This window comes from Dasypus novemcinctus, chromosome 4, assembly GCF_030445035.2.
Source record: "Dasypus novemcinctus isolate mDasNov1 chromosome 4, mDasNov1.1.hap2, whole genome shotgun sequence".
In the NCBI taxonomy this organism is placed as follows: domain Eukaryota; kingdom Metazoa; phylum Chordata; class Mammalia; order Cingulata; family Dasypodidae; genus Dasypus; species Dasypus novemcinctus.
Window position 1 is genome coordinate 165,488,529 of NC_080676.1, and position 27,519 is coordinate 165,516,047.

General features: G+C 65.6%; 1 protein-coding gene across 2 annotated transcripts in view; it reads left to right on the top strand.

Annotated features, from left to right (window-relative positions):
- Window positions 1-325: 325 nt before the first annotated feature.
- PDXK (pyridoxal kinase) overlaps window positions 326-27,519 on the top strand; it is a 38,999-nt gene continuing 11,805 nt past the window's right edge. Inside the window, exons 1-9 of one of the 2 annotated variants that reach the window (XM_058296305.1) lie at window positions 326-539; window positions 11,301-11,355; window positions 17,319-17,423; window positions 18,712-18,795; window positions 20,192-20,238; window positions 21,718-21,803; window positions 22,911-22,956; window positions 25,252-25,363; window positions 26,057-26,193. In XM_058296305.1, coding sequence (XP_058152288.1) covers window positions 453-539; window positions 11,301-11,355; window positions 17,319-17,423; window positions 18,712-18,795; window positions 20,192-20,238; window positions 21,718-21,803; window positions 22,911-22,956; window positions 25,252-25,363; window positions 26,057-26,193 — 759 coding nt within the window. In that variant the 5' untranslated portion in view covers window positions 326-452. The remainder of the gene's footprint in view (window positions 540-11,300; window positions 11,356-17,318; window positions 17,424-18,711; window positions 18,796-20,191; window positions 20,239-21,717; window positions 21,804-22,910; window positions 22,957-25,251; window positions 25,364-26,056; window positions 26,194-27,519) is intronic. The other variant, XM_071214991.1, reaches the window with a different exon arrangement.

Sequence of the window (27,519 nt, forward strand, 5' to 3'; positions counted from 1 at the left end):
AAGGTCAGGGCGGCGGGGGCGCCCCCGCTGTGACCCCGGGCGGACGTGTGCTGAGTGAACGCGGGGAGGAGCGACCCAACGCGCGCCCAGGTCCCCTCGCGCACGACTGACGAGGCCAGGGGCGGCCCGAGCGCGGCCCCCGCCACGTGCCCGGGGCGCGCAGCCGGGGGGCGCGGGGAACCCGCCGGGGGCGCGCGCGGGGCTTTCCCCGCCCCCCGAGGGGGCCTGGGCGGGGCCTGGGTGCTGCCCGCCCCCGGCCCGCCCCCGGCCCGCCCCCGGCCCGCCCCGCGCCGCGCTGCAGCCCGGGCTCCCGGCGGCTGATGTCAGAGGGACGGGCTTAGGCGGCCGAGCCGATCGCCTGCGCCGAGCGCCGCGACCCGAGCCGGGAGCCCCGCGCCGCCCCGCCGCCCGCGCCCCGCGCCCCGCGCCCCGCGCCGCGCGCCCGGCCCCGCATGGAGCGCGAGTGCCGCGTGCTCTCCATCCAGAGCCACGTCGTCCGCGGCTACGTGGGCAACCGGGCGGCCACGTTCCCGCTGCAGGTACGCGCGGCCCCCGCCGCCGCCTTATGTAACGCGCCGCCCCCGCGCCCACCGTGCGCCCCCGCGCCGCCCGCCCCCGCCGCCCCCGGGCCTTGGCGTGACCTTGGCCGAGCCCCGCGAGGGCCTCCGCGCCGTCTGCGGCTCCGACCTCCGCCCCCCTCCCTGGCGGGCACAGCCTCGCGCGGGGCCCCTGGAGCGCGGGCGGCCGGACGGCGCGTGACGCGGGAGGAACCTGCCCGAGAGCGCGGGGGGAGGGGGCCCCCCAGGAGGGACGGAGCCCCCGCGCGCGGCTGTGGCGCACTCTCCCAGCCCTGCTCCCTTCCCGGCCGGCTGGGGCGGGGGTCCCCGGAGCCGCGTAGACGAGGCCCGACCCGAGCCAAGTGACGCGAGCCGGCGGGGGGTCGGCGGCCGCTCAGGGTCGGGGGAGGCGTGGACAAGTCTGGTGCCCGCGGGTGGGGACGAGGTGCTGCCGGCAGGAAGGAGGCGCGTGACCTCGAGGACGGCGGGGTGACGGGGCCCCACTCTTCGGACCCAGCATTCCGGCGGGGCGAGAAGGCGCTGAGCCGGGGGTCCCTGGCAGAGACCCTCCCAGGCTGTGCACAGGTTTGGGGGTCAGAGGCCAGTTTTTGACAGGGTTTTAGCGGCTTTTGACCGACAGGCCCTGGGGGCCTGCCCAGCGCCCCTGCTTCCTGTCTGCATCCTCGAGGTTTTGGCTGGGGGGCCCTTGGAGGGGCTGGGGGCGGCTTGGGGACCAGAGGCAAAACAGATGGTGGGCCCCATCGCGCCAGGCTGCAGGGTGCTGGTGAGTGGGGGGGGTGCCTTGGGCCCATTGCCCCTGCCTGACCCCCAGGGTCAGCTGCAGAGGAGAGAGCCCTGCGGCCAGGCAGGGCATGGAAGGAAACCAGGAAGGGCTGGAGCCGCCTCTGTTTTAAGAAGAAAACAGCCAGGACTTGAGGGCAGAAGACGAAGGTGGTGAACTGACCCTGCGTTTTGAGCTCCTGCTGGGCAGTGCATGGTGTGGCACTGTCCCAGCCTCACCGCCCTCCGGCCAGCCAGCACGGGACACGCACCCCTGGGGACAGGGGCCTTGGGCCGCCCCGAAGCCCATGCTCTTAGCCGCTGCACCTGCCCCCTCCTGGCTTGTTGGGGGCGGGGCATGGCAGGAAGGCGGGACTGTGCCCCTGGACAAAGGTGCAGAGTCCCAGCAGCAGGGGAGCCAGGACGGCAGGACCAGCGCCAGGGGCAGCTCACTGCCCCCCAAAGGAGCAGCCCTGGCCCCAGCCAGGAAGCCGCCGTGGGCAGGCACGAGCCGTGGCCCCGGGGGCCGGAGAGCCCTGAGCACAGGGCGATAAGCCAGGGCGGCAGTCCTCACCCGTGGCGGTCCTCACCCGTGCTCCCCGGCCCGAGCCTCCACAGCGCCATTCCAGACATGCCTGAGCTCACTCGACGCCTGTGCTTAAACGCCCAGTGTGGCCTTGACCAGCCCCTGGCTTCCCCTCCGTCCGCTGTGGATGCTCGATCTAGCGTCCAATGTTGGAGAACCTGGGTGCCCCCCTATCTGGCACGCCCAAGCACCCCCGGAGCGGGGAGGAGCCGGGAGGGCCTGAGGTGGCCCCCCGGCCGGGCAAGCTGGGAGCAGGCCAGGGCCAGCGGGGGGTAGGTGGGGCCTGGGAACGACCTTGGAGCCCAGCACTGCAGCTGCAACTCCACAGGGAAAGCACCTCATAAGGCCCAGAGCTGCAACCCAGATTCTGCTTCCTTGCACCCCGGGGCACTGAGACCTGCTCGTGGGCAGCGGAGGCGGAAGGAGCGCTTGGAAGCCAGAGAATGTGGTTCTGGCCGTGCTTCAGGGATTTGCCCTAATGCTACCCAGGAGAGGCTGAGAGTGCCCTGGCAGCGGCGTGGGGCCCGAGTGGCTGCTCGTGAGGACACACCTGGTGCCCAGGGCGTGGCGCTGCCCAGCGGAGGCCGGCGCTCCTTGCAGTCCCAGCAGGGAGCTGGCTCTGGCTGCTGGACCTGTCCGAGCCTCCCCCGCAAAATGGGAGCAGGCTCCCTTGGGCGGACTGGAGCGAGAGCCCCCTCGCACGGGGCACGGCCAGTGCCCATTCCTGAGTGCATTTTAGTGGCCAAGACATTGCCCGAGTAACACCAAGGAGGCGAGGCAGGCTCGTGGCCCTCGGCATCCCCACCTCCTGTAGGGGAAGGGTGCAGGGCAGAGGAACGCATCGGCCTGGGGCCCCACAGTCCTGGGAGGGACGGGCATGGGCTCCTAGAACTGCTCCTGCCAGCAGCTCTGTGCTGTTGACCAGGAAAAGAGAAGGTGTGGGATGCGGGGAGAGCTGGGGCCTCCCCACCCAACACTGGCGGATTGTTTGCTCTTGGAAGCAGCGAAGCCCAAATCCTTCCAGGGCTTGCTAGCTCTCCTGAGCCTCTGTGTGTGCGTGTGTGGAAGGCCTGCCGGGCGCCGGCCGGCAGCTCCTCCTGCGTTTCACAGGCCTCCCTCGGGGTAGATCCTGGACTCTTCAGGGCAGCCCATGAGCCGCCTCCACAGCGTGAATTCCTGTTTTGGAGCAGATACGGTGCATGGGGCGTGGGGGTATGATTCGCTTCCTGAGGCCCGCTGCACCAGATGACCGCACGCTGGCTTCAAACGGCCCAAGTCTGTTTCCTGGCAGTGCTGGGGCGCAGGGCTCTGAAATCCCGCGAGGGCAGGGCCGCCCCCTCCCCGCCTCCGCCAGGTCTGGAGGCCCATCGCCCTCCCGGCGTCCCCTGGGCCCGCCTGGCCGTGTGGCCATGCGCTGCATCCCATGTCCGCCTCTCGGGGACGTGTGTCATTGGAGCAGGGCCCTCCTGGGTGCCCCAGGGCGTCCTCATCCTGATGTGCTTACCTTGGTCACACCTGCAAAGACCCTTTTTCCGAGTAAGGCCTATGCGTGGGTTCCGGGCAGGCCTAGACCTTAGGAGCCACCATTCCATCTATCTAGGTTCGAAGGCGCCTGCGGGGAAACGTGAAAGGGACTGAACTCTTGGGTTTAACTACAGCGCAGAGCTTGACGAGATCACGGGGTCCTTTTAGGGGCCCGAGGGGAGCAGCACAGGCCAGGACCTCCGCTCTGGCCATCCGGTCAGGCCCCTGTGTCCCCCACCCCGGGCCGGGCAGTGGCTGGTGGCACCTTGGTCACACCTGGGTGGACAGGTAGCAAGGCCTCAGTGCTCTCCGCGGCTGCCTCGTTCATCACGTGCCGTAGTAGCTGACCCCGGAGGTGCTGTCTGTAGCACACCTGTGCCCCGTGCCGGGGGGATCCTCGCTGGAGAAGCAAAGCCTTGAGCGGTCGGACCTTCAAATTCCAGTGAGCCAGGCTTTGGGGGTGGGGTGAGGGGCCCCACCCCAGCTCCAGACCCGGCTGAGCACCTTGGGGTAAGATGGGAAGAGGCCTTGGGCGGCGGCTCTGTGGGGACCCTGCAGGGCCCGCTGCATTTTCAGTCTCCCTGCCTGTCTGTGGGGAAGCAGACCAGGCGCCTGGAGGGGTCGGGGGAGTGGAGGTTTGTGGGGGATGTCAGTGCCGAGCCGGTTTGGATGTGGCAGGCGGGCGGAGGGTATCGCGAGGCCACGGGCTACCAACCCGGATGTCGCCCTGCTCTGACCCCTGTGCAGAGTCGCGCTGGCCCAGCACAGAGGCTGAGGGTCCCCCCAGGACCGTGGGGCCCTTGCCGTTCCAGACCAGAGCTGTGCTGGTGGGGGGCTCCCCTGCTTCGCAGAGACTCAGGCTCCTGGGCACTCGGGAGCTGGATTCCGGGCTGCAGGAGGTGGCAGCCCCCCGGCTCCACGGTCCTGCACCGCGCGCGCCCTCTTCGGGGATGCAGCTCAGCCGAGGACTGTCTTGAATCTTGGTAAAGTTCTGGTTCTTTGGGAAATCTTTGCAGTTCCCCTTGAAAGGTCCTCTTCCAGCCTCGCTGCCTTTAGAAGTTTCTGGAAGGAAGTTGGCCTCCCCTTTCCAACACACCTCTTGCCTTAAGTTTCCGTGGTGACGTGCGTTTGCAAGCTGTCCGAGAGGGCCAGCACTGACCGGTGTGTCTCCTTCCTGCCCAGCACACGCCCTCGGTCACCTCCTGGAGGGGACGCCGCTCGCCGGGCCTCGAGGTGCTCGTGGCTACCCTCTGGGAAGTTCCCCCGTTCTTCTCCGCTGGCTGCAGCCCCGCTTGCGCTCCCTCCCCTTCTAGTGGGGAGTCTCTGTTTCCTCTGGCCCTGAGAGGCCCTGTCTGAGCCGGCGTGTCCGCTTCTGGGACCCGTGCTTGTTTTTAGTATTTCTCTTACGTCCCCCTGGTATTTCTCCAGGAAACCCAGAATGGCTTGGTTTCTTCATGCTCTGGCTCTTTCTCAGGGGACTCAGAGTTCTGCTGCCCCTCCTGCCCCGGCGTGGGAAAATCGGCTTCCTTTTCACCCCCGTGCTGCTGACCCGGGTCTGTGTGCACACGTGCCTGTGTGTGCTTGCGTGTGCTCAGGTGCATGTGTGTACGTGTGCTTGTTTGCATATGTGCTCACGTGAGCATGTGTGCTTGTGTGTGCTCATGTGCATGCTCATGTGTGCTCGTGTGCTCACCACGTGTGCGCGTGTGCATGTGTGCGCATGAGCGCGTGTGCATGTGTGTGCTCGTGAGCTTGTGTGCTCATGTGCATGCTCATGTGTGCTCATGTGCTTGTGTGAGCACGTGTGCGCGTGTGCTCACCCACGTGTGCGCGTGTGCATGTGTGTGCTCGTGAGCTTGTGTGCTCATGTGCATGCTCATGTGTGCTCGTGTGCTTGTGTGAGCACGTTGTGCGCGTGTGCTCGCCACCTGTGCGTGTGTGCATGTGTGTGCTCGTGAGCTTGTGTGCTCATGTGCATGCTCTTGTGTGCTCGTGAGCTTGTGTGCTCATGTGCATGCTCATGTGTGCTCGTGTGCTTGTGTGAGCACGTGTGCACGTGTGCTCGCCACGTGTGCGTGTGTGCATGTGTGTGGCTCGTGAGCTTGTGTGCTCATGTGTGCTCGTGTGCTTGTGTGAGCACGTGTGCGCGTGTGCTCGCCGCGTGTGCATGTGTGTGCTCGTGAGCTTGTGTGCTCGTGTGCATGCTCTTGTGTGCTCGTGTGCGTGCTCGTGTGCATGTGTGTGCTCGTGAGCTTGTGTGCTCATGTGCATGCTCATGTGTGCTCGTGTGCTTGTGTGAGCACGTGTGCACGTGTGCTCGCCACGTGTGCGTGTGTGCATGTGTGTGCTCGTGAGCTTGTGTGCTCATGTGTGCTCGTGTGCTTGTGTGAGCACGTGTGCGCGTGTGCTCGCCGCGTGTGCATGTGTGTGCTCGTGAGCTTGTGTGCTCGTGTGCGTGCTCGTGTGCATGCGTGTGCTCGTGTGAGCGCGTGTGCTCATTGTGGTGGTGCTGGGCTCCGCTAGGCCCCTGCGCCGGCTCCCCCCACTGGACTTGGCCCCCCACGCTCCGGGGCAGGACGTGTCTGCAGAGGACCCCGTTAGCCACGTGGCGCTGCCGGGTGGGCCCTGGGGCACTCAGGTTCTGCCACCTCGTGGTGCACACGGAGCTTTGGAAATGGGATTCGGCGGTTCTCAGGGTGGCCTGGAGAAAAGGGTGCTGGGAAGTGAGATGCAGTGAACTAGAGCTGCACCCCCCCTCCCCACCCCCGCCCCCGAGCTACCCCGCTCCGCACAGGGCCGCTTTCACAAAGGGTCTGCCCGGGGGGCGAGCCTGCCAGCCCGCTGCTCCCCGCGCCCTCAGCCTGCCGCCAGCTCCCCGCGCAGGCCAGCCGCCTTCCTTGGCCTTTCCCACCTGTCGCCAGGTGGCTACACTGTTTCCAGCTGTGGGTGGTAAACACAGAGTTTCACCTCTGCCCCTGCAGTGACGTTGGGGGGACAGGCCCGGGAGGGGGGGCAGGCCCGTGAGCAGACCATCAGCCGGTGGTCCTGACCCACACAGGTCAAACATGACCAAACGTGCAGGAAGGGACGGAGCAGATGAGGCCTTGCTGTCACCCAGGAGCCCAGTGGGCCTTGAGGCCAGGTGCAGGGGATGGGGCCCAGGTGGGGAGCCCGGGCCGGATCCCGAAGCGGGGTGGCGGGGTGAGGCAGCTACCCCCTGGATCCAGTCCTGCGTTTGTAAAGGACCCCAGTGAGGGGCCAGGCCCCCGGGTCAGCCTCCCCGTGGCCAGCCCGCCAGGCCCACGCCCCGGTGCACATGCGCCAACCACAAGGTCTTTCCTGGGCCCACAGGAAGCTCAGGCTCACAACGACCCACGGCTCTGAACGTGCTCTCCCAGGCGCACATGTGCCCGAGGCCTGGAGGTCCCCGGCGTGTGGGCAAGGGGCTTTTCCAGGCTATTAAAAGCCCCGTTCTGCCAGGGACGGCTGTGGCCATGCGGCCTCCTGCAGCAGGTGCCAAGCCTCGACCAGCTAGCAGAGGGTGGGCCTCGCCAGAGCGTCTCGGCCAAAGTCCCCGAATGCACCACGTGTGCTCACCACCCCTGTTTGTGGATCAGTTACTGGAGCAGGGTTTGACTTGGGTGGCGGGTGGGCAGGTGCTTCCTTGGCTCCCTGGACCCACTTCGTTTATTCTGGGGGTGGGCTTGCCCGCAGGGCCCAGCCAGGGACTTTGACCTCAGCCACAGTCACTCAGGCCCGCGGGGAGGTGGGCTTGCCCTGCGGTGCCCACGGTTGGCAGGAGACCAAGCCCCTACACCCCCATGTCTGGGCACTGTAGAGGCCAAGGAGAAGGCAGCGATTCACATGGTTCTGGGGACTGTGCTGTGAGAGGGGAGCCGGCGGAGGCACAGAGATCTCAGGGCTTTTCGGGGTTCGGAGAGCGGCCAGCAGCACTGCAGCCACGGCGAGGACTTCCACAGAAAGGTGTGGACAGGTGCCAGGGTCTCGGAGCATCCCCGGGCAGCCAGCTGCGGCAGGCTGTGCCTAGGGGGCGGCTGGTGGCGTGGAACGTGGAAGCCAGCTAAGAGGTTGTGGGAGCGGGTCCAGGCCCTGGGCCATCACGGCAGGGGGGCGTTGGCAGCAGGAGGGGAGGTGCCCGAGCCCCGCAGCGAGTGTGGACGGGGTGGCTCGTCCCCCCTTCGCCAGCCCGCCCTCCGTCCTCCTGGCTGAACCAGTCTCAGGCAGCCCTTGGCTCTCATTTTCCTTGAAAAGCGTCTCGTTGGCGCCTTTGCGCTAACGTGCCAGTAAATATTTGGTGACAGCTTAGGAGGGGTGAGCTGTGGCGCGTGTGCCCGTTTCCGCGGTGTAAACACGCCCACCGGCCTGCCTGCCGCGTCTCCACCACACGGCCACGAGAGCTGAGGAAAGCCCGGGGGTGTCGGCGGGTGACGTGTGGGGAGCTAATTAGGAAGCGCCGAGGTGGGCACGCTCCGGGCGTTTGTTTTTAATGTAATTTGTTTTATTGTCCTTATGGTTGAATTTTTTTTTTTTAAGATTTATTTTTTTTATTTCTCTCCTTTCCCCACCCCCCCAGTTGTCTGCTCTCTGTGTCCATTCACTGTGTGTTCTTCTGTGTCCACTTGTATTCTTGTCAGTGGCACCAGGAATCTGTGTCTCTTTGTGTTGCGTCATCTTGCTGTGTCAGCTCTCCGTGTGTGTGGCGCCATTCCTGGGCAGGCTGCACTTTCTTTCGCGCTGGGCGGCTCTCCTTATGGGGCGCACTCCTTGCGTGTGGGGCTCCCCTACGCGGGGGACACCCCTGTGTGGCAGGCACTCCTTGCGCGCATCAGCACTGCGCATGGGCCAGCTCCACACGGGTCAAGGCGGCCCTGGGTTTGAACCGTGGACCTCCCATGTGGTAGGTAGGCGCTCTATCCGTTGAGCCAAATACACGTCCCATGGTTCAATTTTAAAAGACAATTGTGGTGACAACTGACTTAGAGAATTCCTGAAAACGTATCCCTGTGGCTCTTAGGAGCAGGTGAGCACTGGCTGTGGTGCGCCCTGAATTTTCATTCATTGTTCACGGTGATCCTTTCGGATCAATAGATCGCCCCACTTTACAGGTGAGGAAACTGAGGCACAGAGCCTCCCAAAGCCTCACAGGTGGACGGTGACCCCTCAGCCCCCTCTGTCCACTCTCCCTGCCCCGTGCCTCTCACCACGTACTACTCAGCAGACACAGCGCAGCTGCTGAAACTGCTGCCCGGGGGGTGCCCCTGGGGAAGGGCTGTGGCTCTTTCCTTAGGTTGCAGGGCCTGTGCTCAATCAGCAAGGGTCAGAATGCTGTAGAATAAACCGGAAGGGCTCAGGGGGGACGTCACAACCTGCTGCTGACCTGGTCCTGCCGTGCCGCGGACCCGAGCTGCCGCCAGCCCCATTGCCCTTTCAGGAGCTGCGTTAGTTTTCTTTTGCCGCGTAACAAACCTCCACAAATGTCTCAGCTTAAAGCAATGACCGTCCACAGGTCAGATGTCCCCATGGGCTCGGCTCTGCTCAGGCGTCTGCCTGGCTGGCTCTCATCCAGGGCTCGGGCAGGGCGCAGGCCGGGAGTGAGTGCGGCCTTGGGGCTGAAGGCTGCTCAGCTGGCCGCCAGCCGGGGCCGCCCACGCTCCTTGCTCCTTGCCATGTGGCCCCCACCGTCTCCCAAGCCGTCGGTACCGCGTTGCATCCTTCTCACGTGCCCACTGCTCTCTGATTTCCTCTTCTGCCCCCCCGAGAAAATGCTCTGCCTTTCAAGGCCTCCTGAGCTTAGGTGAGGCTGAGGGAGCAGGGAGCGGGGCTCCCTGACTCGGGGTAGGGGGTGATGGTGGGACAGCCCAGCACCCGTGTGGCAGGACGCCAGGAACTGTGGCCCTCCGTTCCCCTAGGACGGGAGAAGGTGGGTGGGCTGGGCAGTGGCCAGGTGAGATGGCAGGTGGGCTGGGTGGTGGCCAGGTGAGATGGCGGGTGGGCTGGGTGGTGGCCAGGTGAGATGGCGGGTGGGCTGGGTGGTGGCCAGGTGAGATGGCAGGTGGGCTGGATGGTGGCCAGGTGAGAAGGCGGGTGGGCTGGGTGGCGGCCAGGTGGGCATCAGTCAGGTGGGAAGGCGGGTGGGCCGGGTGGCAGCCAGGTGAGAAGGTGGGTGGGCTGGGCTGCGGCCAGGTGAGAAGGCAGATGGGGCTGCCAGGTGAGAAGGTGGGTGGGGCTGGGCGGTGGCCAGGTGAGAAAGCAGCCACTAAGCTGCATCTGAAAGGCAAAAAGAAGATGAGAAGAAATGGTGGCAGTTGCTGACCCCCGGCACTGGCCTCCCCTGGCTCGTTTCCCTCGGGTTGCAGGGTCACAGGGCAGAGGCCGGGGTCCTTAGACCTAAACACTGGGGGGAGGGGGTGCTGCCCACCGCTTGGCTCAGGAGGGGCTGGGTCGCGGCATCTCTGGGTGGTGGGATCTGCAGGGATGTGGCGCCGCTGCGGGAAGTCACCTTCTCTGGGGGCTGGGTGGGGGGGAGGGCACTGCCTGGGGGGCCCCATCTCCCTCCCCGGCCCCCCGGCTTCTCTCTTCCTGTCCCTGCTGGCAGTGCCCAGCAGTGGGGCGCCTGCCTTGAGTTTCCTCCCGGGCGTGGCTCAGCGTCACACAAGGCACGTGACAGGTGGACCCTGGAAGTAGTTTGACGTGCGCCGCTGGACGCGGAGGGGCCGGCCCGGGGCTTAGCTCTCCCTGGTGTTCAGAAGCAGAAAGAAGCGCCTTCCTCCTGGGGCGCCCGTGCCAGCCCCTGAGCCTTCGTTTTCTCCACGTCTGGCAGCAGTGGAGCCGAATGTTTGGGGCACAGCTCCCAGGCCTGTGTCGTCGTTACTCCATCTGTGCCTTCGGAGCTGATGAGAAATTTCAAGGGATTTCCAGTGCTGCTGCCGTAGCCGTGCAGATTTACCAAGTGCCAGTTTTGGCTCCTATGTCACTGCTTCAAAAGTGATGATCCCGGCTTAATTTTTAGAAAGGCCCCGTGAATACACATCGTGAACGTGGAGCTCAGGGACCTGTCACGAGAGGAGCACCCCTGGGTGAGCTCCTGGGGAAAAGTAGAAGGGGGCAGCTGCCCGCCCCCCCAGGATGGCACGTCTGAGCGCAGGGGACGCGGGCTCTGTCAGCGCCTCCTGCCGGAATTCCGAGCGGCTCCAGAATCACAGCCCAGAGCTTGCCTGCACCGTGGTAGCCAGGGTCCGTGGCGACCCCTGGCCTGAGCTGTCCCTATGGGGCAGTGGTCCTAACGGCCTGCTGCTCAGAGGACGTGGGGCTGCTGGCTTTGTGTCCCCACGGGGCGCCTCTCCGGCCAGGACCTGCCGCCCGTGCCCTGGTAAATCGTCCCGGTGGATCGGCCTCGATTTGCCGCACGTGGTGCATGGTGGAGCTGAGGGGACTTGCCCCTGGGGCAGCTGGACGCGGGGCTTTGGTTCCAGGGGTGCTGGGCAGGGCAGGGGGTGCAGGCCGTGGTTCTGAGTCAGGGCACCCCGTGTTCAGATGCCCGCCACCCCTGCAGCGGGGGCACAGAGGGGCCAGAGAAGAGGGCCTCGTCCCCTGAGGAGCTAACACCCTGCAAACCAGTTTCTTAGGAACAGGGAGCTCAGGTAACAAGGACCCCCGCTGCAGAGCCAGCAGCCGTCGGCGTCCGGCCGCACTGGGCCCAGCTTGGGCCTTCGCTGGAAAGCTGCTCCCACCTTCAAGAAGCCCCTCCTGAGCTCCGGCTTCCTGTCGGCGGGCCGGGTGGCGTGTGGCCCAGCCCTGTGCGCTGACCGCCTGCTTTTCTGTTTGTCTTGCAGGTTTTGGGATTCGAAGTGGACGCGGTGAACTCCGTGCAGTTTTCAAACCACACAGGTACGCCCGTCGGCCGGAGGCCTCGTCGTGGAGCTGCCGTGCGGCCCGGCTCGGGGGCCTTGGCGCCCGGGGGGCCGGCCCCTCCTGTCACGCGCAGGGAAACGGCGGAGGGGGACCTTGCAGATGGGGGCCTTGCGGAGGCGGCCGGCAGGTGGGGGGCGGGGGCCCCGGGGTCGGCCTCGAGTTGCGCAGTGCGTGAGCCTGGAGCGGGCGGCGGGGCCTCCCCGGGCCTCAGTTTCCTCCTGTGTCCATGAGGACGGTGGTCGTGGTAGGTCCCCCGGGTGGGGAGAAGGCCCGTCCCTGGCGAGCACGTGGAGGTGGCTTCTGACGACGCGGGGGCTAGTGTTGCAGGGGGGAGGCTTGTGCATGACTCGGGGGTTTCTTGGGCTGGGGCGGGGGTTCGTAACCGTTTTCCCCCACGGGCCCCTCACTGAGCCCCCGCTGTACCGTGTGTTACTTAATAATCACGTCACACCCGCTCCGACACGTCCCCACGAGATGAGTGCGTTGCTGAATTTCAGTTCAAGCTCCCGGACCCCTGGTTAAGGGCCCCTGGCCTCGAGCCTTGACGCGGACGTGCGAGCCCAGGGTGGGAGGGCCACGTGCTTGGAAAGCCCCCCGGCCAGCTGGCGCAGCCCCCTGCCACCCCCCAGCCTGCTGCCCGCTCGCCCCGACCCCGGCTGCTTGGAGAGCCTGCGGGGCCTGCACTGCCCTCCGCCCTCGGTCACTTCCATGGCCACAGAGAACAAAGCCTCCCGGTTCTTTGAAGCGGCCCCCGCTGGCCCCCCTAAAATCGCTTTGAAGCCTCAGGGAGCGCTGAGGACAGCACGTCCCCGAAGCAGCGGGCAGGGCGCCAGCGGACTGCGTGGGTCCCTCCCGGGAGGGGCTCCTCTGTCGTTCTCTGGGATGTGAAGGTTTTGGGGGTAACACCTGAGGCGCGGAGCGGCTTGCCTGAAGGGGCGGGGGGCTGTAGCCCCGCTGAACCTTTTTCCCGCTCTTCGTGGAGAGCACTTGCTCTGGAGTTGCGAGAAGCCCCCCGAGGCTCAAGTGGGCCCGGCAGGTCTGGCTTGGACGCCGACCGACGGTGGCTTTGGCTCCTGAGTAGGGCCTGGTGCCGCAGGCAGCACTGGCTCAAGGCCAGCCAGCACCTGCCCGGGGACTCCCACGAGGGCCGGGGCTGCCGGGGCTGCCGGTGGGTTGTGTGGCCTCCAGGGAACCAGCCGTGGGGTCCAAGAGAACGGGGTTTCCAGCCCGTCCCAGGAGACGCAGGTGCGCTCAGGGCCAGAGGGAGGACGGGGCTTCACTGCCAGCGGGTCCCGGCCCTCTGGTCCCAGGAGGGTACCCCAGGGGAGGAGACCGCGGCCCCCACCGTGGGGCCGGGCCTGCCTGGCTCGGGGATGTTGGGGACCCCGAGCACCTGTCCTGGGGCCCCGGGGCCCCGCCTGGGGCTCCGGCCGCAGGTGACTCGTGGGCAGCTTGCGCCAGGGTGACGCGCCAGGCGAGCCCAGACGTCCTCAAGTGGCCCCTGCCCGGGCCAGCCGACGGCCCTTGGTCCCGTGCCCCGCGGCCTCAGCCAACAAGTGCCACGGCACCCGGCACTTGGACTCGATGCCCTGCGCGTCTCAGCGGGGACGGGCGCCAGCGCGGGAAGGCGCCAAGCAGCCTGGGCTCCTGCCCAGCCCTGCCGGCCACGAGCCGTCCCCCCTGCAGTTAAGAGTTCACACTATTAATACAAGGCAAGAGGTGTTGCCAGTACCGTACGGACCACCCCTTACAGCATACAAGGCCACGGCTTTTAGCGTTTCCTCAAAATTGTGTACCCATCACCTCTATCTAGTTGGAGCCCATCGTCATCACCCCAAAAAGGAAACTGTGTAGCCCCCTGCAGCCGTTCCCCATTCCCAGGCGACCCCCTGTCTACCTTCTGTCCCTGTGGAGCTGCCGGTTCTGGCCACTTCGTGTAAACGGGCTCGTGGCCTCCTCGTCCTTCGGTGGCTCCTCTCACTTGGCGTGTTTGCCGCGCGCGTCCCCGTCGTAGCACGTGCCGGAGCTTAAGTCCTTCCTGCGGCTGCCTGCTAGTGCCTGCCTCGCCAGACCACGCTCTGTTCGTCCACTCGTCCACTGGTGGCTCGTCGTCCCCTCGGGGCTCTGTTCAGTCCTGCCGGGAACGTCCCTGTACGTAGTTTTGTCTGGACATTTCTCTGGGCGGGGGAGATCTAGGGCTGGAAGCGCCGGGTCAGGGGGCATCTCTTCGTTCCACGCTCTGAGTGACGGCCACCCGCTTGGCGTTTCCGTGGCGGTGGGTGGGCGTTTCTCCCCCTCCCCGGCGGCTGCGCGCGATGCGGCCGTCCTGGTGAGGTTTGGCTGGCGCTCCCTGCGGCCTTTCCCCGGCTGGCCAGGGTTCCTCAGGAGCGTGTGGCCAGCGCCTGGCTCCTGCACAGGCTCTCCAGGCCGGGACTGGCCAGGTTTTGTGAAAGGTCAGATAGTGACTATTTGCAGCTTTGCAGCTTTTGTGCTGCTGTGGCCCCAAAGCAGCCATAAAGTGGTGTTTCATGGTAATACTTCATTTATGAACTTTAGAATTTGAATTTCATATAATTTTCACATTTTTTGTTTTTTACAAAAAAGGATTCTCTTTTTTTCCCAACCACTTAAAAAGGTGAAATTATTCTTATCTTGTGAGCTGTACAAAACCAGGGGGCAGGCTCAAGTTTGCTGACCCCTTTCAAATTTGCATGTGTTTAACCCAGAGGGCTGGTCAGACCCCAGGTGTCTGGGTCCCTCCCCAGGGCCTCCGGCTCAGCAGATCTGGGTGGGCTGAGAACCTGCACTCGGGGGCCGGAGCTGAGACCCCGGGGCTGCTGCCTTGCCTGCTCTCCTGCTGGCCAGTACCCCGTGACCCACCCAGAAGGAGCGGCTGTTTCCTGCACCCCCAGCCTCTGCCCTGGAAAGTTCTGTCCTCACCTCGGCCTTCCTTGACCTAGAGCCTGTCCAGGCACAACTGGAGGTGGCCTCTCTCTCTCTCTCTCTTTTTTATTTTTTAGGAGGTTCCAGGGATTGAACCTGGGACCTCGTACCTGGGAAGCAGGTGCTCAACGGTTGTAGCAAAGCCAGGAGTACTGAACCGTAGAAGAAACCCAAGAGTGGCACTCCAGAGAGGTGGAGGAACAGATTTATTATACACAGGCCCTGAGGAGAGTCAGCCTCCAAATTCTGAGCCCCGTTTTTTAGTTTTTATAGGTTTATATAGGATTTCAGGTGGGATCAGCATAACTTTTGCTCATTGGCTAACGCGTTGCTGGGTGAAATTTTGCAAGCGGGGTTACAGAGGCATAATGCAGGTGCAAGGCTGTGCTTTCGCAGGCTGATTTACAGATGCCAGGGCAGGAGTTACTTGTTAGATATTTCCCTGCTAAGCCATGTTTTCACAGGCTGATTTACAGAGGCAGGGGCAGGAGTGACTTGTTAGGTATTTTTGTAAGGTTATGCTTTTTATTTCTCAACACAACCACTGAGCTACACCCCTTCCCCAAGATGGCCCCTCTTAATTTACAAGCAGAGCAGAGGTGGGACGGTCCCCTGACAGCTGGGAGCGCCGAGCCCCCCTCCCCCCAGGGGAGTCCCCGTTCCTGGGAGATGGACCCTGGTGCCTGGGAGTGCCGAGCCCGACCCCGGGGACCCTGCTGACCCGTGTCCAGCCAGCAGGTGAACGAGTTCCTCAGTCTGATGGATCCGCCCTCGGGCACGTGGCCCTGGGGTGTGGGAGCAAAATGGAGTGGCTTAGACTTAAAACGGAACTGGAGAGCTGTGCCCACGCCACCCAGGACTGGCTGTTGGCGCGAAATCTGAGCAGCTAACCAAACCGCTCCCTGTGTGCAGAAACGAAACCTAATTCCTGAACCCTCTCCGGTCACATTCTCCTTGTTTCCTTCCTTTTCTACAAGCCCTTGCCTGCCAGCCCCGACTTGGGACACAATTTTAGGCTGTCTGAGGCTGCGCTCACCAAACTGCAATTCTAAGACCCCCAAATAAATGCTCGTTTTTCTTCATAGCCCCGTTGGTCGTTCTCGGGTGGCAGTACACATGGGGGGGCCGTCCCCGGGGCCACACAGGCCTGCAGCCTCGCTTTCGAGAGCCGGCTTGGGGCGCTCATTCAGACGGTGACGGCTCCTGGGAGCGACCAGGGTGCCTTCCCAGGGGGAGCTGGTCCTCAGAGGCCCCCTGCTGACCGAGCCCCCCTTCCGCTCAGGCCCCTCGGCGCCCATGTGGGAATTCATGCGGAGGCAGCTGTGTGAACGGGGCGCAGGTGCGGGCCGAGCGAGCCGGGCTCCAAGTCCCGCCCCAGCGGCCCTCTGGAGGTGTCCACTCCTGCTACGACGGGCGCTGGGGCGGTCTCCAGCAGTGAGGCACTGGGTGCCGTGGTGCCACCTTGCACCACGTGAGCGGGTGCCGTGGTGGTACTCAGACGGGGGCCCGGGCGTGCTGCCGGGAGCCCCCTCCAGGCTGCCCAGGGGGGCCCCAGGACCCAGCGAGGCCGGTGACCGTGGCCTGGGCCTCCGTGTCCTCCGGCAGCCGTCCCCCCACAGCTGGAGCTGTCCAGCCCTGGCGTTCGCCGTCTCCCGGGCCTGGGGCCAGAGTCTGGGGTCGCGGCTTGGCAGGCGCGCTCCCCCGGGCTCCGGGGGTGGTGGCGGCGGTCCTCGCAGTGGCCGCCCCCACCTGCGCACCCCCCCTCCCCCGTGTCTTCTCCCCGTGTGTGGACACCGAGCCTGAGGGTAAGGGCCCTTCCCAGGTGGTTTTGTCTCAACTCGTCTCATTCAGAAATGCTGCTTCCAGGTCAGGCCGCGTCGCAGGCCGGGGGTCAGCGTGTAGACCGGCTTTTTGGGGGCCACAGCTCAGCCACTGCGGCCTGGACGGCTGGACATGTGTGCAGGGCAGGTCTGCCCGGCGAGGGACTGGCAGTTGAAACGCCAAGGGCAGTCAGTCAGTAATCAATATCGATAACGCAGGCAGTAATAGTATCAGCAAATAGCATCAAGGCCAGTGGTATTCACACCCAGGGCCAGAAACCCTGAGGGCCGCCGGTGCTTTGGGCTGCGGGCACGGCACGGCGGGGTGGGGGGGCCTGCCCGGGGGCCTCAGTGACTGCGGGGGTCCCGCCCGGGTGGCCTCACTGACCGCGGGGGTCCCGCCCGGGTGGCCTCGCTGACCGCGGGGGTCCCGCCCGGGTGGCCTCGCTGACCATGGGGGGGTCCCGCCCGGGTGGCCTCGCTGACCGCGGGGGTCCCGCCCGGGTGGCCTCGCTGACCGCGGGGGTCCCGCCCGGGTGGCCTCGCTGACCGTGGGGGGGTCCCGCCCGGGTGGCCTCGCTGACCGTGGGGGTCCCGCCCGGGTGGCCTCGCCCGGGTGGCCTCGCTGACCGTGGGGGGGTCCCGCCCGGGTGGCCTCGCTGACCGCGGGGGTCCCGCCCGGGTGGCCTCGCTGACCGTGGGGGTCCCGTCCGAGTGGCCTCGCTGACCGCGGGGGTCCCGCCCGGGTGGCCTCGCTGACCGTGGGGGGGTCCCGCCCGGGTGGCCTCGCTGACCGCGGGGGTCCCGCCCGGGGGCCTCAGTGACTGCGGGGGTCCCGCCCGGGTGGCCTCGCTGACCGTGGGGGGGTCCCGCCCGGGTGGCCTCGCTGACCGTGGGGGGGTCCCGCCCGGGTGGCCTCGCTGACCGTGGGGGGGTCCCGCCCGGGTGGCCTCGCTGACCGCGGGGGTCCCGCCCGGGTGGCCTCGCTGACCGCGGCAAGCCTGCCCGAGTGACTTTGGTGGCCGTGGGGCCCGCTGCGAGGCCTGTGCCTCGAGACCCCTCGCAGACCTCCCGTCCGCGCACGAGGGGAAGGAGCCCCACCCAGGCGGCGCCAGGTGGGAGCGGGGGCGCCAGCGGCCGGAGCCGGGGGGCTGAGTGCCGGCCGTGTCCCCCCAGGCTACGCGCACTGGAAGGGCCAGGTGCTGAGCTCCAGCGAGCTCCAGGAGCTGTACGAGGGCCTGCGGCTGAACGCCGTGAACGAGTATGACTACGTGCTCACAGGTGAGGCGCCGCTGGGCCTGGGGGCTCGGGGCGCGAGGGAGGGGGCGGGGTGCCGGTGCTGCCCGGGGCGGGGCGGGCCTGACGACACGGGCACTCACACCCATTGCAGCGGCTTCACTTGTGACCCAGGTGGTTTTAAAAGGCAAGTACACACCTGTGCGCACACACACGTAAACACGTGTATCTTACGGAGGTACCAGGGATCGAACCCGGGACCTCGTTCACAGGAGGCCGGCGCTCAGCCGCTGAGCTGCAGCCACTCCACGGAAGAAGAGAGTATTTTTTTTAACACTCTTTTTTTTGTTAAAGTTAATTGATCACAATCGCAAAGAATGTTACATTAAAAAACATGAGGTTCCCATATAACCCACTTCCCACTTCCCTACCTCCATCATTTTTGTAAATGGTATTTTTTTGAAGATACATACATCACACAAAAAAGGTTACATTAAAAAAATAAGAGGTTCCCCTATACCCCCCACCCCCCACCCTCCTCCTGCACCAACAACCTCCTCATCCTTGTGGCACACTCATTGCACTCAGTGAACATAAGAAAAGTGTATTTTGATACAAAGTATATTTTGATACATAGAAAATAACTTTTTAAAAATATATATTTATTTATTTATTGCCCCTTCCCCCCCACCCCGGTTGTCTGTTCTCTGTGTCTCTTTGCTGCGTCTTGTTTCTTTGTCCGCTTCTGTTGCCGTCAGCGGCACAGGAATCTGTCTCTTTTTGTTGTGTCATCTTGCTGTGTCAGCTCTCTGTGTGTATGGCACCATTCCTGGGCGGGCTGCACTTTCTTTCGTGCTGGGCGGCTCTCCTTAAGGGGTGCACTCCCTGCGTGTGGAGCTCCCCTATGTGGGGACACCCCTGTGTGGCAGGGTACTCCTTGCGCGCATCAGCGCTGCGCATGGGCCAGCTCCACACGGGTCAAGGAGGCCCGGGGTTTGAACTGCAGACCTCCCATGTGGTAGACGGACGCCCTAACCACCGGGCCAAGTCTGCTTCCCAAAATAACTGTATTTTGATACATAGTTAGAAGTGGCAGAGGCTTATTATGTTAGTAGATATGGAAAAAGAGAGAACGGGAAAGCTCCTCGCGCAGCGCCCACCCGTGCCCCCCGCGTCCAGAGCCTCGCTCTCCTCTGGAGCTGCTGGGCTCCCCGGGCTCCGCGGGGCTTGGGCTGGTGGCCTTGGCCCCTTCCGCCGGCCGCCGGGTGGATGCTTCTGTCACTCTGGGGGGACGCGAGCCGCTCTCTGAGTGGGACGTGGACTCTCTCCACAGGCTACACCAGGGACAAGTCGTTCCTGGCCACGGTGGTGGACGTCGTGCAGGAGCTGAAGCAGCAGAACGCGAAGCTCGTGTATGGTGGGTGTCGGCGTCGCATCGTTCTCACGCCTGGGTGCTGGGCGGGTCCTGTGCTCACACCTGGGTGCTGCGTGGGTGTGTTCCCACCTGGGTGCTGGGCGGGTCCTGTGCTCACACCTGGGTGCTGCGTGGGTGTGTTCCCACCTGGGTGCTGGGTGGGTCCTGCGCTCATGCCTGGGTGCTGGGTGGGTCCTGCGCTCACGCCTGGGTGCTGGGTGGGTCCTGTGCTCATGCCTGGGTGCTGGGTGGGCATGTCCCTCACCTGGGTGCTGGGTGGGTGTGTCCCCACCTGGGTGCTGGGTGGGTCCTGTGCTCATGCCTGGGTGCTGGGTGGGTCCTGTGTTCACACCTGGGTGCTGGGTGGGTGTGGCCCTCACCTGGGTGCTGGGTGGGTGTGGCCCTCACACCTGGATACCTGCATACTGGGAGCAGGGTCTGTCCTGACACCTGGGTATGGGCGGGATGCCACCTGCCCCAGTGCTCCCAGGGTGTGTGGGAGCCACAGCCCCTCGGCTCGGCCTTCTGGGGCTCCCTGCCCCGCCTCTCCCAGCACGTGAGCTCCGTGACAGCTGGGCCACCAAGGAAGCCTGGAGACCCTGGCACTGCCGTTGTGATGTATGAAACCACGGCAGGCCCTAAAGAGCATGGGGTGGGGGTGGGCACCCGGCAGGGCTCCCAGGTAGCAGGCGGGTGAGGTGGGCACAGGGAGCAGGTGCAGCGCTGTGGTTCCTGCCAGGCCCGTCTGACCCCGTGCTCTCTGGGCAGCTGCACCTGCTCCCAAGATGTCCCACAATGGAGCAACTCCAGAAAAAGTTGCTGGAGCTGCCGGTTCCGTGGTCCCGGCAGGCGGAGCCCCACGTGTGTCCCTGTAGGCTGCCTGGCCTGGCCGGCGGGGTCGGTGCCGAGCAGGGCCTTGGCCATGGAGGGTGGCCTTCCCGTCAGAGGCCCAGTGCAGCGGGCCAGTCTGTGCCCTGGGTGGAGGCGTTTCTGCGCCGGCCCTGACTGCCTTGTACCCGGCTCAGGTCTCAGATGCTCGGCCGGCCACCCGTGGCCTGCGGGGACACACTGCCAGCCCATGCCGTGGATGCTGCCACTGAGGGCCCGCTTGCGAGGATGGTGGCCCGGGACACCGGGGTCTCAGAGTGGGGTGGGGGCAGGGCTCCCCACCCGCCTGAGCGACCTGGGGCTGCTACCTGGTGTCACCCCTGCGAACGCATGTGAGCCGCGGTAACCAGGTAGAGACCAGCCAGCGCGCTGGGCCGCGGAGTGCCAGGTGGCGAGAGGCACGTGGGAAGGCGTGGGCGCTTCCGGCCCCCACTGGGCCTGGACGTGGCCGCGAAGAGGTGGGCAGGGCGGCCACCGCCACTCCTGTTGACAGCTGCCTCTGTCTCCGCAGTGTGCGACCCAGTGATGGGCGACAAGTGGGACGGCGAGGGCTCCATGGTGAGTGGCCGGGGATTCGGACGAGCGCGGTGCTATTTTCAGCTGGATCACCGACCCCGCTTGCGCCCTGGCCGGGGGACGCCGCTGTCGGGGGGAGCCCCAGCCTTGCCAGGAGGAGGGGGCCGAGAGCCGCGCTGGCAGAGGCGCGCCGGGGGCTCAGGAGCAGGTAGTCGAGGGTTTGTGTGGGGCGGTGGACGGCGCCCAGCGGGCGAGAGCAAATTCCAGTAGAACTCCACTCAGGCAGGCCACGATGCGAATGCCACGGAACGGTCTTGGGACGCGGAATAGTGTTTTTAAAATTCTTTTTCAACCACTTAAAAATGCAAAAATCATTCTTAGCTCTTGGGCCGTACGAAAACAGGTGAGCCATAGTCGACAGGCCTGTGACTCAGAGTAACTGAGTCAGAAAGCAGATAACGTAGAAAAACGTTGGCACAGATCCCTCCCCTGGGCCTCGTAGAAGCCTGAACGTTTAGGGCTGGAAGTCAAAGGTGGCTGGACGAGCAGCCGGACGATTTTAGTGGCCGCTGGCCCGGGCCGCTGCTTCGCTCAGCACCTGCCTCCTTTCTAGAAGGTGCCTGCTTTCTAGAAGATTCCTTGCCCCTTTCTCGGGGCCTCCAGGTGAGCCCCCCGTGCTGTGGGGTCAGTCAGCGCTCGGTTCTGGTGGTCTTTATGTCACCTGTGAGCCGAGGCTGCCGGAACGTGCGCTATGCTGTGCTCACGCGGTGGTGGTCCCGGGGTCGGGTGGGGTGCAGTGACCTCTCACTGCTCCCCCCAGCGCCTGCTGGGGCCCATTGTCTGGGGGGCACCCAAAGGCAGATCAGCGTCAGGGGCTCCGGGGAACAAGGGGCGGGAGGGGATTCCAAGCTAGCATGAGTCACGTCGGCCATTCGGCCAGCGACAGGTAAGCGCCGGAGGAAGTGGGTCCACGTGCCCACGCTGGGGCCTCGGGGTTCTTTTGAAAGGACCCTGATCACAAAAGGAGACCGTGGGAGGGTTTGTCAGACACCTTAGGAGTAAAGATTAGCCATGGAGGGGGCGTTAGTGTTGATCAGCCATCACACACCTGCACGCGGGCAGCGGCCAGCGCCGCCCCGGGAGCCCCTCCTGCGCCCCCGCCACCCTGCCCGGCTCAGCCGGCAGAGGCGGCGCTTCCTCGCCCGTCTGCGGTGGGCACGGGGAGGCACGGCCCTTCCCCCCCTTCCCCCCCCCGGCCCCTGGCCCGCCCCCCAGGGAGCCCCTGTGCCCAGAGGCTCCGCTCCGCCAGCGTCGCCCTCAGACCCTCGGGGTCTGTGCGTTTGTGCCGAGACCCTGCCCCGCCACCCCAAGCCCGCCTCCCACGAGACGCAACCATCGAGGCGCTTGGTCCCCGCCGCCTTGGCCGCCCGCTGCCCGCGCGGTGCGCCGTCCGGTCGGCGTCGAGGCGGTTGGGCACCCCTGGCTGGCACGAGCCCGCGCTCCGTCCTCCTCTCTCTCCAGTACGTCCCGGAGGACCTGCTGCCCGTGTACAGGGACAAGGTCGTGCCCGTGGCCGACATCATCACGCCCAACCAGTTCGAGGCCGAGTGAGTGCCGCGCTGCCCCCGCCGACGGGCCGACGGTCGGGTTTCCCCCAGGGCCGCTGTGGGGTGCAGGCCTCTGAAACGGGGGCCTAGAGGGGGGCCGCCCACCTCCCCGAGTCCCGGTGGCTTGGCCACCCCGCTCTGCTGGCCTGCGGCTCTTTTCCTTTGGGGACAGAACGGGCAGGAGGGGTCCTGGCAAGGTGACAGGCGTGGCTAGATGTGGGCCACGAGATGCGGCGCCGCCAGCCCGCGGGGGATGTCCCCGCAGCTCTGGAACCCCGAAGTTGTGAGCACTGTGTTGGGACTCCCCCCCCAGCCCGGTTTTCCGTGGAGAGCGGCCTCTGTGGCCCTTGGGACCTGCCCCACGGTGTGCTGCTGGGAAGGCGGCGTGCTGGCCCTCGGAGTGTCTGGCTCTCCTGCTGGGGGTCGCTTCCAGGGCGGGCGGTGGCGCTGCCGCTGCGCACAAACATGTGGGACTCGGCCGTTCCCCTGCCCGGGTGGGAGCCCCTTTCAGAGGGAAGCGTTGCTCTTGACCCCCTCCCCATCACAAGGCCCCCAGCCCGTGATGACCAGCAGGCGTTAACTCCTTTTGGGGTTGGGATAGAGGGTCCCCAGTGCCACCAGAGCCCTGGGAATCTACCCTGGAAATCAGGTGTCAAGGCTCGCATGGCGGGCCTGGAGGAGGCGCCCTGTGTGTCACTTGCCTGCCCCGCCCGTGTGCCACCTGCCTGCCCCGCCCGTGTGCCACCTGCCTGCCCCGCCCATGTGTCACCTGCCTGCCCCGCCCATGTGTCACCTGCCTGCCCCGCCCGTGTGCCACCTGCCTGCCCCACCCATGTGCCACCTGCCTGCCCCACCCGTGTGCCACCTACCTGCCCCACCCGTGTGTCACCTGCCTGCCCCGCCCGTGTGCCACCTGCCTGCCCCACCCGTGTGCCACCTACCTGCCCCACCCGTGTGTCACCTGCCTGCCCCGCCCATGTGCCACCTGCCTGCCCCGCCCGTGTGCCACCTGCCTGCCCCGCCCGTGTGTCACCTGCCTGCCCCGCCCATGTGCCACCTGCCTGCCCCACCCGTGTGTCACCTGCCTGCCCCTTGCCTCTCTTGCAGGTTACTGAGTGGTAGGAAGATCCACACCCAGGAAGAGGCATTAGAGGTGAGATGCGCACCTGAGCAGTGGCCTGCGTGGACGCGGCTCGTAGTGGGTGGGGGGGGAGCCAGGCACACTGGAGAGGAGGGTGGAGGAGAGGGGAGAGCTGCACAGAGACGGGAGGGGACAGTCACGGGGCAGTGGCCACTCGGGACGGTACGGCCACGTGCCCGTGGGAACGGGAGGCCCAGCGCCTTGGACCCGGCCTGCGTCTGGGTCACTCGTCAGTGTCCTGGCACGGGCAGGCCGGGACACGCCTCAAATCTGGGGCTGACCACCTGCAGCGTGGTGCCTTTGGGATCTCTGTTGTCATCTGTCTGCTGCGACATCAGTGCCCCGTTTATTGAGCGCCTGCTGGCTGCAAGGCGCCATAGGGTTTGCCATGGATCCCCAGCCCCCCACGAGGTGTGCGTCGTTACGCCCCGTTTTTCCTCCCGGACCTCCTTCATCTTCCTCAGAGGAGCCCAGGGGGCAGGGCTATTCCCGGGCAGCAGGAGGAGGCCCTGGGCTAAGCCCGGCGGGTGACCAGCTGGGAGGGGCCCCTTCTCCCACCCCCGTGTGCCCGGACCGTGGCATGCGCTGTTGGAGAAGGGAGGCCTTCATGGAGGGTCTGCCCGGCCCTTCCTGTGACGATGAAGCCATGCGGGCCAGGGTCCCGGGCGCAGCCTGGCAGGCTGCGTGTACGATGAGAAATTGATCGTGCACCCAAGCGGGGGCTGGTCAGGCAAGCTGGAAACTGTAGGGCACGGGCGGGAAACTGAGGCAGGAGCAGAGGTGCTGTTCCCAGGCGGAATTCCTCCTGCGGTTCTTTCAGCTTTTCCGTTTGGTGCTTGTCGCCCGCGGGCCTCTGCTGGCGTTTAGCCTGATGCGGCGTTCTTCCCCCTTTGGGCTGCATTCCCAAGCACCCCGGCTCGGGCAGACGCTCGCAGGGGCGCCCCGAAGCCCAGGGGCCGGCTCCTGGGGCAGAGCTGGCAGGGGGCAGCATCAGGCCAGACCCAGGCCACTGGCCCCCGTTACGCCCGAGGGGCGGCTGCGGCGTGAGGGGCCCTGCCCCGGGGCCTGGGGCCAGGTGGGCCTGGTTGGGGTGCTGAGGTGGGGGTGGTGCATCCCGTCCTCTCTCAGGGACCCCTCTCTGAGCAGTAGACGGCTCATGCTGTGTGCCCGGCACTGCTGTCCATCCGGGAGGGGGGGGCAGTGGACGAGACAGTAGACGTCACAGGGCAGCAACAGCCTGAGCCGTCGCTGCGGCCTGGCCGGGGCTCCCCCAGCTGCAGCCCTGGGCAGCTCAGGGCCAGCTACAGAGCAGGGGTACGTTCCAGTGCAGGGCGCAGGAAATCTACGCCGGCGCAGGGCGCAGGGAATCCGGGGCCAGCACGTGCGCCCTATCCGGGGACATGGCGCCCCGCTCTGCCAGGTTCTAAGGTCACCCTGGTCTGAGTTGGTGGGAACCATCGCAAACGGGGGGTTGGAGACAACAGGCCCGTTCCCTCGATCCCGGAAGCTGGCCCCCCCAGCTCTCAGGAGGCCCCCCGCCTCCTCCAGCCCCCGGGCCCGGGGTTCTTGGCTCTTGGCCATGTCACCCATCTCTGCCTCTGTTGTCCTGTCTTCTCTCTGCATACAGTGTCCCTCCTGCAAGGACACCAGCCACCCTGGGCTCAGGCGGACCCTGCTCTGGCTTGGCCTCATTCTAAGTGACCTGCCTCTGCCAGGGTCACAGACAAGGTCACCTTTCCAGGTTCAGGGAGCGGGTGAGCGAGCTGGCGTCCTCTGGGAAGGGCCTGCCTGCCTCGACCTCCCGCTCTGCGCTCTCAGCTAGGCCCGCGCCGGCCTCAGGACTCCCCGTGGGGGCCCTCTCCTGCGCCCCATTTGCCCCAGTGGGGGTACTTTGTCACGGCGTTGTGGCCTGGGGGATGGTGAGCCTCCCGCCAGCACATGGCCAGCACGTGGCCAGCCCACGGCTCGGGCGTTTGCTGAATGAGCGAGTGTGGTGAAGGGCCTCCCAGGGTGGTGGGTGGAAGCCACCTGCCGCTGTGGGGGGGGAGAGCGCGTGGCCAGCGCAGGCACCTTGCTCTGGGTGTGAGCCCACCAGGTGGGGCTGCCGGGCACCCCCCGGCTCCAGGCTGCGGGACTCGGGGACCACGGCCCCACACGGACCCCGTGGCCTGGGGGCCGAGGCCGTCCGGTTTCTCTTCGAGGGGGCAGCCCAGGCTCTCGGGCAGTGCCGGCCGCGCCTCCCGGTGTCCGCGGGTAGTGACGACGCACGGTTTAGGGCTGGCCGCGCTGACGCCCGCCCCCCACCAGGTAATGGACACGTTGCACGCCATGGGACCAGACACCGTGGTCATCACCAGCTCCGACCTGCCGTCCACACGGGGCAGCGACTACCTGATCGCGCTGGGCAGCCAGCGGATACGTGAGTCCCGGCCCTGGCCGGGGGCGGGGTCCTGTCAGAAGAGGGGTGTGCCTCCGGTGAGCACGGGTCAGGCCCGCGGGGCAGGGGTTCACGGGACGGGTGGCCAGGGCGAGGGGCCGGCACCTCCCTCATTCCTCCGGCCTCGAGACCAGGCAAGGGCCCGGGACGTCCCGGGCCCCCGAAAGGGCCCTGCCGGGATCGGCGTCCGTGGAGCTGGGTGTCCCCTGCCTCCCGCGAGCTGACCACAGGCCCCCTAGACAGCCCCTTGGCGCAGCTAGCCGGGCTATGTACGCGTGGGTGGGGTGGGCGGCTGCTCTCTGTATGGGGCTAGGTAGACACGGGTCTAGGGCTAGGCGCAGGGTACAGCCCATTGCACACGCACTGCCCCCGGTGCGAGCGAGCCCCCCCTGCCCCTGCACGTCGTGCACGAGCGTGCACACACATGGGGAGAGGCCCAGCCCTCCAGGCCCGCCCTGTTGACTCCCCACGTGGCCAGGGTCCCTCCAGTGTCCCCCCCAGGGCCACCCCACTCTGTGGCCTCCCAGGGATCTAGGCTTTCACTTTCTGCCTTGGGAAGGGGGCAGCAGGTGGGGGCACTGGGCACAGGGCCCCGGAGCTCCGGGAGGCCAGCCGGGCTGCGCGCCAGGTGGGGCTGGGGTCCGGGTGCCAGCCCCCGTGCGTCTCCTCCCCCAGGGAAGCCGGATGGCTCCACGGTGACGGAGAGGATCCGGATGGAGATGCGCAAGGTGGACGCTGTCTTCGTGGGGACGGGGGACCTCTTTGCCGCCATGCTCCTGGCGTGGACACACAAGCACCCCAACAACCTCAAGGTCAGCCGGAAGGTCGCGCCGGCAGCTCCTCTGCGAGAGAGAGCCAGGCCCGGCTACGGCGGTCCTCGCCAGCCCTGCGCGGCCGCGAGCTCAGATCAAGGCCAGGCTCGGTTTTCAAGTGGGGTGCCCGGGGCTGCAGGCGTTAAGCGAGAGCGCGGGTTTAAAACTTGCAGAGCCAGGTCCCGTCCTTGGGGTGACACCCCCAGTTAGCACCCCCAGTTAGCAGCTGGCCAGCGGCTCCCAAGTCGGGAAAGCCTCCTGGACGGGAGGCGCCTTGTAGGCCAGCGTCTAAGCACCTGTGCTTAATACCAGGGTTTTCTGGGGAACCGCGGGCAGGAGGTGACTGCGTGTATGCCGAGGTTTTTTTTTTTAATTTTTAAATTTATTCTATTTATTTCTCTCTCCTCCCCCCACCCCAGTTGTCTGTTCTCTGTGTCTATTTGCTGTGTCTTCTTTGTCTGCTTCTGTTGTTGTCAGTAGCACGGGAATCTGTGTTTTTGTTGCGTCATCTTGCTGTGTCAGCTCTCCCTGTGGGCGGTACCATCCCTGGGCAGGCTGCACTTTCTTTCACGCTGGGCCGCTCTCCTTACGGGGCGCACTCCTTGCGCGTGGGGCTCCCCTACGCGGGGGACACCCCTGCGTGGCAGGGCACTCCTTGCGTGCATCAGCACTGTGCATGGGCCAGCTCCACACGGGTCAAGGAGGCCCGGGGTTTGAACCGCGGACCTCCCATGTGGTAGGCGGACGCCCTATCCACTGGGTCAAGCCTGCTTCCCCCGAGGTTTTATCAGACTGCACGCCGGGCTCCAACGGAGGTCCTTGATGCGTCCCCAGGAGACGCTGCTGCTGAGGTAGAGACGAGGGCTGTCTCTCTGAATGCTGAAATCCCTTCTCCTTTCGAGCTTCGGCAGGTTAGACGAGCTGCGGGTGCTGCCAGCACCCCCTCGGTTGGTCATGGAGCCGAGCAGCCCCTGTGCAGTCACCTTGCGATGATCAAAGTCCATGCGTATTCTTATCCCGCAGTCAGCCCAGGGCTGGCTTGGCCAAACAGCCGGGCACCCTTCCTGGCCGAGCAGACACGGGATTAGCCGAGCCGTCACAGTGCCTCGTTCTGAGAGCGAAATCGCTCTAATGACCTGGGAGGCTTCTCGGAAAGACAGAGACAAACCGAAGGCCAGAGGCTGCCCTTGGAGGACAACGGGATGGCTGGAAATTTAACTCTACCTGTGAATTTTTTTTTTTTTTGAGGAGGTTAATGGTCTACTCTAGTATTTATTTTTAACGAATCAGTTTTTATTGAGACATATTAATAAACGATGCCATTCA